The sequence below is a fragment of the Colias croceus genome, chromosome 22 (genome assembly GCF_905220415.1).
Source record: "Colias croceus chromosome 22, ilColCroc2.1".
Lineage (NCBI taxonomy): Eukaryota > Metazoa > Arthropoda > Insecta > Lepidoptera > Pieridae > Colias > Colias croceus.
The window spans coordinates 7345218-7356883 of NC_059558.1; the positions used below are offsets into that span (position 1 = coordinate 7345218).

Below are 11666 nucleotides of genomic sequence, written 5' to 3' on the forward strand. Positions count from 1 at the left end.
TCGAATTTCAACCCCGGATTATCCTAATTTCTATTATTCTACAATTTTTCTATTTATATTGCGAAAACAAACGTTTTGGCCCTTATTTGTTGATTCTGATGATACGAATCTATTGTTTTCTGTTCCTTCCGATTAATATTATATATAAGGTAAACATAAGCTTACATATAAAATCGGTTGTCTTTTTTCATTATGTCATGCTATTAATTTCATAGAGTCGAAAATATACTTAATATTAGACGATGAAAAAAAGACCTCTGTGACTAAGTAATACCTAGGTACATTTAAAATGAACCTAGTACTTTTAAAAGTGTATTTTAGTTAAAATATATTTTTTGTCATTATAAATTACGATACGCGTTTGCTAGATTTATGGATATATGCAAAAGGTAGACAAAAAATTATGATATTGTTAAAATCCATACTAATATTATAAATGCGAAAGTAACTCTGTCTGTCTGTCTGTTACTCAATCACGCCTAAACTACTGAACCAATTTGCATGAAATTTGGTATGGAGATATTTTGATACCCGAGAAAGGACATAGGCTACTTTTTATTGCGAAATATGTACCACGGGCGAAGCCGGGGCGGACCGCTAGTAATCCATAGAAATAAGTATGACATAGAGACTAACAATTCAGTGGAGTCTATTGTCATTTCTTATTATTATGGATTCGTATTATAGCTAGCTCAAATCCGATATACTTTCTCAATAACCAATTTCAATCTAGTTTCACTTATACCTAAAGCAGATTTAATACTGAGTAATATCTATTTGATAATGCAAGTTATATATGAGGTACAAACTTTAATCTAAACTAGATTTAGCTTCTAATCAGATAAAAAACAAATCACTACATAGTACCTATAACACAAAGTCGCTTTCTCTGTCCCTATGTATGCTTACATCTTTAAGTCTCCGCAACGGATTTTGATGCGGTTTTTTAGTAGATAGAGTCTTGAGGAACGTTTTAGTACCTAATATATATTATTTTGTTAAGGTTTGTACAAAGCGGACGAAGCCGCGCGCAGAAAGCTAGTATTCAATATAATAATTCACTCGAATTTTCCAACTGCATTTATTGAAATATGGAAGATTCTATTAGGTACGCATTCATAACCATACTTCACACTAATAAGGTTTAAATATATAAAGTTTTGTCACTATATTATTTATTTTAAATAACCAACCTCGTGTTTTCGTAATAAGCTGTAATTATCGGCCGAATGCTTAATAAGTTTCAATAAATATTTATATTTTGCGACATTTAATTTATTAATCGTTGTCCGTTGACAAATTATGCAGCTTAACACTTGAACGATTTTGTGAAATTACTGCTGTAACGCCTTTAGTACACCGACGCATTCGCGTGCGGCTAACGGCGTAATCCGTCATATTTCCTGTTATCAATTATTGTTTGTAATTGTATGTTTAAAAGTACCTACGTTTGTTTATAAACAGTTCTTTAGTTATTATTTCACTCTACATGGAATAATATGAATAATTACACTACGTTTGTTCCAGATGCAGATTTTCTACGCAATCTGTAACATTCTTCAATTTAAATGGTATAATGGCAATAAACCCCATTGGTCATAATATCTAGCTATGAACCATTATAATATTATTTTTAAGTCAAAACAAATCTTTAAAGTGAACCTTATTGACGCGCGTTGAGAGTTAAATTTAAGGTGACGATTTTTTGTACCACTTCTTCGAAGTTTCACTTCTGACACGTTTCACTTCATTTTTCGCGATTTACGACCTACGATTATTTCGTGATTCGACTTGCTGATAGCCTATTCGACACATTCTCATACACGTCATTTTAACTTACAGAATATAACCTAAACAGAACTATTCTGTGACCAAAAGCATGTGTATAGATGCTAAACTACGGATACTTTTATATCCGTAGTTTCAGCCTAAAAGAAAATCAAAAAGTAATTACCTCTACCCAAAGATTAGAGCCATCTGTATGACAAACAACGGCACTAAGCTAGTCTTTATTATGGCTGAATTTTTATTAATATACTGCAGCTGTCTTCTTGGATGGAAGCCAAAGCGTTTTATTAAAATCCACCTCCTGCAGAATTAATAGGGTCCCGGCATACCCACGAGCGTGTTTTGTTTTATCCTTTGAGTATATTTGGGAAACTTTGTAATGTAGTTTTAGTACCTTGGGTACGTAGTTCACTCAAGCTTGTTTTATTTTTCGTGTAAACTTTTATAAGTATAAGTATTTGTGAAAGTGTTTACTCTTAACCACTTGTCATAGTTATTTTTGTTTATTTTTTACTTTCATATAAAAATTTATAACAGAGAGGAACACACCTACCAGTATAACAAGTTACTTTCTGTGGTCATTAATATAAAAGTTGATTGAGTGACCGATATTTATGTATCAATGATGAAACAAGATATTTATTATTTTATGTCTGTAATTTGAAATAGAAAATATTTCAGAAATCAGAGAAGCTTGCTAGTGTGCGTATTACTTAGTAATTTGCTCTAAAATAATCATAAATCTACTCAACTCTAAATGTTAACTCGAAAACACTAAAACATCGATTAACGTTCAAACTCAGCTAAAATTTTATTGTCATCAAGTATCAAACAGGGTCAGAAAATACCACAAAGTACCAATATCTTACGGCAAGACATTCAAAAATAAAAGCGAATTCAAAGGCTAGTCTGGAAATTGCTTCGCTGCAAACAGCATGCCCGATTGGGTTCCTAACTAGATGGCCTAGTCTGGATCAGATCGTATTGGAGAGGAAATTAAAGTGTTTCAACTTTGAGTTGGAATGTATTAAGTTATGATAAGTGGTGTGGAACATGCGTTTCGTATCGTGGAATTGGTGGTAAATGTACCTTTAGTAAATGCGTTTTTAAAGTGACTACTGAGACTATTTACAGAAATTTTTTTTTTGCATAATCTTGATTCAGAATATTAATAAAAATATTAATAAACTTACCAAGTGCTAAAAACAGCACATAATACGCCGGCGATGTCATTGACCTGCCGGCCGGGGGGGCCGTGTGCCCGCATTCGTTCCTCCGACCACACCATCAATACATCCACTTGTGTCACCAATACTGCTTATTTTGTCCTTTTCACTTTGAATAATTCCACTTTACACGCACTGTTTCACTTTAAGCGCACTGTTTCACTTTTAGCGCACTTCGCAACTTCGCTGTTTATCACTTTAGATAATTCCACTTTATACGTACTCTATTACACTTTACGCGCTCTTGGCTATTTTCAATTATTTGACTTTGAACGCACTGTGTTTGACTTTATGCGTACTTTAACCAAACGCCTTGGTACTTAGGAAATGTAGAGATTTAGCGCCCTTTTTTGAATTACACTTTACACGCACAATTTTTCACTTTAACTTTATGAACAATTTGTTATGAATTTTGAATTATTTATCGATTCACAAATTGTATTAATAGTTTATTGTAGCAGCACTTGTAGATAAGTTTTATTTTTAAACTGTATTCTTGATGTATAAAAATGTTGTTACGGCCTTCCATTCATCTGTAACAAAACAAAATAAGGTTAGTCAGTAAAAAATAGTTTCTACAACTAGATACCTATTGCTTTATTTTATTTTATGAAAGTTACGCAAAATACATACCTATTTTTATTTAATCTTGAACTTTTTTAATCGTTATTATTTTAATGGATACTTATTTATTTATTACAATAATAAATTTCTTCAAAAATTATTATTAATATATCATAACTTCGAATCAATATCTTCGTTTTGTTACAACGCAATACTAAATAACGTAACCTATCCTAAAACAAAACATGAAAACTATAACTAACTTCCATTGCATCTATACTAGTACCTGACTACGACCCCCAAAGAAAACGCGCAATGAACATACAATTATACCCCTCTGTGAAAGGGCGACGACCCTAGGAAAACTGCAGTTATATCATGCTTTTTTAAAGTACACAACTACTGCCTTTATAGTTTTCCCCTTTGTGAAATATAATTCAAACATTTTAAGATAATTATACTTTCGCAAAATTAAATACGCAGTTTTATTCTGGCTTTCAAAGCTAGAGAAATATTTGCTCAAAAGAGATTATTACACTTACCCCTTTTTCTCCCCTTTACCCTCTTTTAGCTTTGACTTGAAAATGATATTCTACTGTGTCTAACTCATCAAATTAGTTCTCGAGATTCTAAATGACTTCATATTTAAAGTAAAACAAACAACAAAAGACCGACGCTTAGAATCTATTTATAATTTACTAGCTTTCCTCCCGCGGCTTCACCCGCGTTTTTAAAGGAAACCCGCATAGTTCCGTTTTCGTGGGATTTCCGGGATAAAACCTATCCTATGTGTTAATCCAAGTTACCATCTATATGTATGCTAAGTTTCATTGTAATCGGTTCAGTAGTTTATGCGTGAAATCCATACATACAAACCTTTCCTCTTTATAATATTATATATAAGTATAGAAGTATGTACCTATGTAATGAAATAATGACGTTTTCAAAAAACTTGTTAGTAAAAATGATTTCTTAGTTTTTAAGTAACATACAAAAAAAATTCGAATAACAAAATAACGCATAATTAAACTTCATATCAACATAATTTTTGTTTGAAAAGTAATGTTTTTTAATCTGTTTGTACATATTTAAATCTATCTTAACATATAAAGGAATATTATTCCAAAGATATTATATTTATCACTATCTTATATCAGTAGTTTTATTTAATGTATCTTCAAAGTGATGTTCATGAATAAGAAGAGTAAATATCAACTACAGAACATTTTCAGTATTTACACAGGATATAAACCAAATACTAACATGATGGGCAAAGCTTACATTTAACCGAAATATGTATGGGTTAACTTGTGTACTCAACTAGCCGCTCCACCCGGGTTTACACAGCATAAAATAGAAGTTAAATGTGTACTATTTTGTTAAAGAATAATGTAGCTTTCTGCTAGAGAATTTTTTTAAAAAGAGACATTTATTATTAGATTATTTTTTGAAAAACCTTCAATTAAGTACATAAATCTTTCATCTTCATAATATTATGTACAATTATCCACCATTTTCTACATACGAATGAACAAAATCCTTTAACATTGCATTTTAAGAATATCAAAGTCAGCTAAAACGCAACCAAATAATTGAAGCTGTTTCATACGAGTTACGACATACATATATAAATACTAGCCTAAAAGGTCTCATATATCTTCCAAGTATAGAAAGCTATCAGTTATATTTTTATTATATACAATAGAATAAGGAATAAAAATTTGAATTTTTCAGAAAATAGTAAAAGCCCCTATATTTCCAATAGCTATAACCGCCATCATTCGCAGACATGTAATTACTATAAAGTAGGTCTTTTTCAGGTTTCTAAAATAAAAATAAAACATTTTCTAATATTTTTTCCTTTCGATTGAAGTCTTATGCAAGTAAATTCTGAATCTATAGATACTAAAAATAGTACCGACTGGAGAACAACTAATTACTCTTAGATTCTAAAAAGGAATAGAAAGAAATCTATGATGCGGGTCTTTCTGGGTCTTCCTATCTATTGCTAGCTGTGTTCCGCGGTTTTACCCGCAGTGCTATTTAATAATTTATCACTACCTACATAGGTTAACAAAGTCGCTTTCCGCCGTCTGTGTGTTTGTATGCTTAGCAATAGCTTTAAAATTACCCATCAGATTTTGATGTTTTTAATGTATTCAAGAGGATGGTTTTAGTAAATAATTCATTACTTTTTAGACAAAGCGTGCGAAACCGGGAGCAAAAAGCTAGTATAGATATGTAATGATTTGTTTTGAAAATTACGATCGATTTCCATGGATTTCTCACACTTTTTCTCACAGATAATCTTGTCTAACTCATTTATATACAGTGACAGTGATGGAGATACTACCTAATGGCTACTTCACGCTAATAGCACACTTTGTTAGTGTGCCTTATTATGTTTGCAGATGTGGGTTTATTTATTAATAATTATCTGTATTAATAAAGATGAGACTCGTTTATCTTGCTCACGATGTGTTTGACCTCAAATGCTTTAACTTCTCAGCAAGGTTTTATCTCTTCATCATTTTTTTTTTAAGTTATCGAATACTTTCAGAGTTAATAGAAATGCCATGATACCAAATATTACTTACAATTTCATATAATTGTATTATAATTAATTTCTGACAATATTAAACGCATTTTGAACGTTGTTTATTACAATTTTCAGTTGGCAATATCGTTCATATATCAAATGTAGAATTACATCCGCATTTAAATTTTATACAAAAAAAAATAAAAAAATCTTTATTGTTACTTAAACATTTTGTAGATAATACAATGCACTAGGATTCCCTGTGTTGTGGAGAATAGTCTCTTCCAGCTTACGTCTATTTACACAGTTTATACAGAGGTAAATTCTTAACTACGAAAATACATAATATAATGGTCAGGGGTAGGAGGTTAGTTGCTAAATTTAGTTTTTCGTAAATAAAAGGACCCATTGACCAGGACCCATTGATTGATGGACCAATTGCCAAAATTTAGTTTAGTTTTAGGTCTATTCCATTTTCTACATCATAGGTACATAACTCACACATTAATTAATTATTCAATTAGACTTCTTCTAGAAGCACTTTTACCACCATTGTTTATGCCTGATGGCCCAGATCCTTAGCTATACTTAAAACTAATAATATGAACTGATAATGATGACCACTATCTCTTAGTTAGTTTATTATAGTATCTCTAGATAGTTCTACTATTAAAAACAATGAATTCCTACTTCATATACGCACATTATAAATTTTCTTTCCTCTATTTTCTGTTGAGCTATTATCTTCTGCTTTTCGGGGCCGGGCGGGACCAAAAGCAACTAATCAAAGATCGTACAGCCGTTCTTGGGTTATAAATGGTCAAACTATTATATATTTTTCTCGTTTTCCTGTATGATTTAACGGGAGTGTGAAAATGCACGTGTAAAATCTATACGATTTGAATAAAAAGAGAAATTGAAAAAATGCCTTATAGTGCGAATTGTACCTATATACCTATAGTACATACTAGCTTTCCGCCCGCGGCTTCGCCCGCTTTGTGCTTTAAACTATCCTATCTCTCAAGTTGGATCGAACTGCACATGGTGTGCAAATTTTATTATAATCGGTTAAGTGGTTTAGGAGTCCATTGAGGACAAACATTGTGACACGATATTTATATATATTAAGATTTTGACAATTAAACATAGTTTTTGGTGTACACCTTGGTGTACACGTTGATAAATAATACTTAAATTATAAAATCTAACCTTTTTATTAAACATATAGGCACAGATTAGATACTAGATATAGGTACTTAAATACACAAAATCACACAAAAATACATTAAATAAACAGCCAAAATTAAAATATTCAACCTCCATTAATAAACCTCTATTAATAAAAATATTCAACAAAAATACTTAAACAAAAAAATTCTAAACGTAGCCGACTGAAACACGTCCAGACATAATGGCCCCTTCACACGAGTGCTGTCTATCTAATGGTACACTTTATTAGTTAATCACAAGACATTTTTATTGAATACTAGCGGTTCGCCCCAGCTTCGCCCGTGGTACATGTTTATGTTTTCTTTCTTTAAGAACCATCCTCGTACTTCAAGTAATATTATGAAAAAATAATTATCGAAATCGGTGCAGCTGTACTCGAGATTTGCGCTGAGTAACACATTTAGCGATTCAGTTTTATTATACATATAAATAATAAATACAAATTCCCACAGACAAATACATTAATAATCAAAAATATTCCACCACTAACAAAATTATACAGTTCTTCGTATTTTACTACTACTATATTTTACTACATTTTTCTAAACGTAACCAACTGAAAAACGTTCAGACATAATGGCCTCTTCACACGAGTGCTGTCTGTCTAATGGTACACTTTATTAGTTAATCACAAGACGTTTTTACTGAATATAATATTTTGTGAGCATCATCTTAATGAAACCTGTTTTTAGTGTCTATAGAATTGAGATCAAAGAGGTGTAGTTGTTTTGAAGAAGACTTATAAATTTATGTTCGTATTTTGTTTTCATATTATAAATAACATTTGTTTAACTATGAAATTAAATAGGCACATTTAGTTAAGTAATTGAAGTTAAAATATTTGTTTATACCAGAATTATTTAACAAGTTAGCTATGTGTATCTAGAGGTTATCTATGAGATATTTTATGTATGTATAAAATAATAAAATATAACTATAATATTGAATCCAGGTACACAAAATTCTCACAATCGATCTTCAAAGGCAGTCATTCATAACCTTTAAAATCTATAAGCATTTTCAAGATCTAGAAATAAAACACATTTCTACAATCAATCCTATGATTTTCTTATGCTTTTTGTTAAACATAGTTTATACTACTTATACATGTACGTTTTTACTACGTAACTTGATACTACATTAAAACTTAATACTACAACTAATCCTACTATATAAATGCGAAAGTTTGTGAGGATGTGTGTGTGTGTTTGTTACTCTTTCACGCAAATACTACTGAACAGATAACAATGAAATTTAGCACACATATAGAGGGTAAATTGGATTAACACATAGGATAGGTTTTATCCAGGAAATCCCCTGGAAACGGGAACTATGCGGGTTTTACTTTGAAAACGCGGGCGAAGCCGCGGGCGGAAATCTAGTCTACAAATTAATCCCAAGCCAACGTGGTTAGCTAAAATTGCTATATTCCACCAGTCCATTCACCAACTAAATCAAGAGACGGTACTTTGAGCTAAAATCCTATTCAATTCATTGAAAATTCAATTAAGTTAGAGTGTTAACTCGAGTGGCATGTTTTCTTTGATCGTTTAATTACACTCCATTATTTTGAATTAATTTTAATATAGTTGAAATGGTTTTAATCTATGTTTATCTTTACTAATATAATAAAGCTAAAGACTTTGTAGTTTACTTGCTTGAACGCCCTAATCTATGGAATTGCTAGTCCGATACGAATTCTTTCAGTGGCCATTTATTGAGGAAGGCTTATAGGCTACTAGCGGTCCGCCCCGGCCTCGCCCGTGGTACATATTTCGCAATAAAAAGTAGCCTATGTCCTTTCTCGGGTATAAAAATATCTCCATACCAAATTTCATGCAAATTGGTTCAGTAGTTTAGGCGTGATTGAGTAACAGACAGACAGACAGAGTTACTTTCGCATTTATAATATTAGTATTAGGCTATAATATTATGTCATCACGCTAAAAACAACAGGAGATGAGACTGCGGGTTCAATTTCTATAAGTTTAAAATTTTTATACGTTTGATATTTTTATGACTCTATATTTTCGATTTTACCAAAGATTTACATCATGTGCAGATAGTATAGGAATATAATTTATGGCGCATTTTCCTCTTAAAATATAATAAAAACGCATAAAGTATTTAATCCATGGGCTTGTACATTCATTTGAATATGTATTTCATTTAATCCTCAAGAAAAGAAAAACATTATTATGAGAGTTTTCCTTGAATTGTGTTTTATAATAGTCTGTGTCAAGCAATGAATGAGTAATCTGCTTTTTTTATTTCTGGCTAAATGAAAAGATATCTTCACCCCATACAAATGAAGTACATTTTTAATTGACACGCTTTTAAATAGATAAAATGTTTTCACCATTTTAAAAACTACAGCTCACTTATTTTACAATATTTATAAATAAATCTGGGTTAAAAAGAATTTGTGAATTTTTTTGAATAATTTCAAAAGATGAAAAATGAATTCACATTTAGTTATGTCTTCAAAGTTAGGCGAGGTGATTTTAATGATCATTTTAAAAGAAAATTCATTATAAAATGTAGTTTTGTTTAAATCAAAAGCATGAGTATCATTTTCTTTCGTTCTATCTTTTGTGAAAGACGGTAATTGCTGCTAAATATTTTGAGTTTTCTTTATTCTAAAATTCTCACTTTAATTAAGAAACCCTGAAAATGTTTTGTTTAATATAATTTATTACTCAAAATACTGTGTACGAACCGGAAATTATGAGACCTTTAAAATTATACTGTGGCATTTAAGAACTTATAAAACTTAAATTTATTTTCAACAAAAGCTATATTTCTTATATACATGATTAAGTTCAAAAATTCGAAGGAAAAACACGACATTTATGCGATAAAATGAACAATTTTATATGAATACACATTTTCCTAAGGCTGCGAGTGCATTGGCTTATATATTTTAGGTATTTTTATATCATTTTTAAAAATTAAAAATTAATTCACGATTGCGCGAAAATATGTACATGTAAATAGTATGTACGCCATTTCAATTTAGCATTCCTGTAAAGGGCATTTTACTAACTATAGACCATTTTTTGCGCTTGAACACAGTCAGATGGTACGCGCTTCCCTAGAAGGTACCTGCCCCCCTAGCCAAGTGGATTTCTGTTAGCGTAGCGTTCAATAGAATAGACTACGAATGTATGAGATTGACGTAAGCTGTAGATACGTCTACAGCTTACGTCAATCTCATACATTCGTAGTCTATTCTATTGAACGTTACGCTTCTACAGCTTACGTCAATCTCATACATTCGTAGTCTATTCTACTGAACGCTACGCTAACAGAAAGCCACTTGGCTAGGGGGGCTGTTCACTGTACGCTTGAAGACCATAATTAATGTAAATACATATTATGTTCTAAAACCCATCTGACATATATTTCTATATTTGTTTTTCATTCCTTCTTGTACAAACTGACAGAGTTATATAAAATAACAACTAAACCAACTTAGGAACTCGTATATTTATTGGTGAAAAAAGTAGCATACAACCGCGTCCTAACACAAAATCGGCTTTTTGTATTCATAGACGAGACCGCCTTAGATAAAACTATTTTAGTCTACTTGAAAGGGTGAAAGTTTTGTTATGAATAAAATTTTCGGCCGGTCTTCAGCAATTTTAATATCGAATGAGGCTATTGGAAAAGTTTTTGCACCAATTTGTTTTTGATTAAGAGGAATTTCGCATTGAAACGACGATAAAATTCGCGTCCGAACAAGGTAAGCCAATATTTTTATGCCTTTTTTTATTGTAATGCTGCCGAATTGTATTTATTTTCGCTATTAAAATTGTATGTTGCACTAAAAGTATATTGTAAGCTTTGTTTATAATTTCAGGAAATCCAGGAATGATGATTTTAAATTATTTTCAACTATATTTTTTATTGAAGATTAACATCAATGAATGATACAACAAAAGTAAATGCAATGAGGCACACATAGCGAGTAGCCTCGAGAAGCAATTATAACAGCGAAGAGATAAATAATACTGTCTGAATTTCTTCAAAAGGTGGATCTACACAGAGCGTGCAGCCTCTCGAAGCAATTGCTGCGCGATGTAGCTCGATCTAAATGAAAAGCGTGTGTCTGCCCTTTTCCTCGGCCAAGCTATATCCAATATCCATATTGGCATCCATATCCAGGCTGCTCGCATTAATTGCTTCGCGAGGCTGCTCACTCTATATGTATTTAATGACAAAATACAGATGGCATTATCTCTTCTCTATAAATATAAAATTCTCTTGTCACAATGTTAGTTACCATACTCTTCCAAACGGCTGGACTGATTTTCATG

At 31.3% G+C, this 11666-nt stretch overlaps 1 protein-coding gene across 1 annotated transcript in view; it reads right to left on the reverse strand.

The window, feature by feature from the left end:
- LOC123702007 (neuropilin and tolloid-like protein 1) overlaps positions 1 to 3520 on the reverse strand; it is a 52286-nt gene extending 48766 nt beyond the window's left edge. Inside the window, exon 1 of the mRNA XM_045649643.1 lies at positions 2982 to 3520. Coding sequence (XP_045505599.1) covers positions 2982 to 3021 — 40 coding nt within the window. The 5' untranslated portion in view covers positions 3022 to 3520. The remainder of the gene's footprint in view (positions 1 to 2981) is intronic.
- Between the last annotated feature and the right edge of the window lie 8146 nt (positions 3521 to 11666).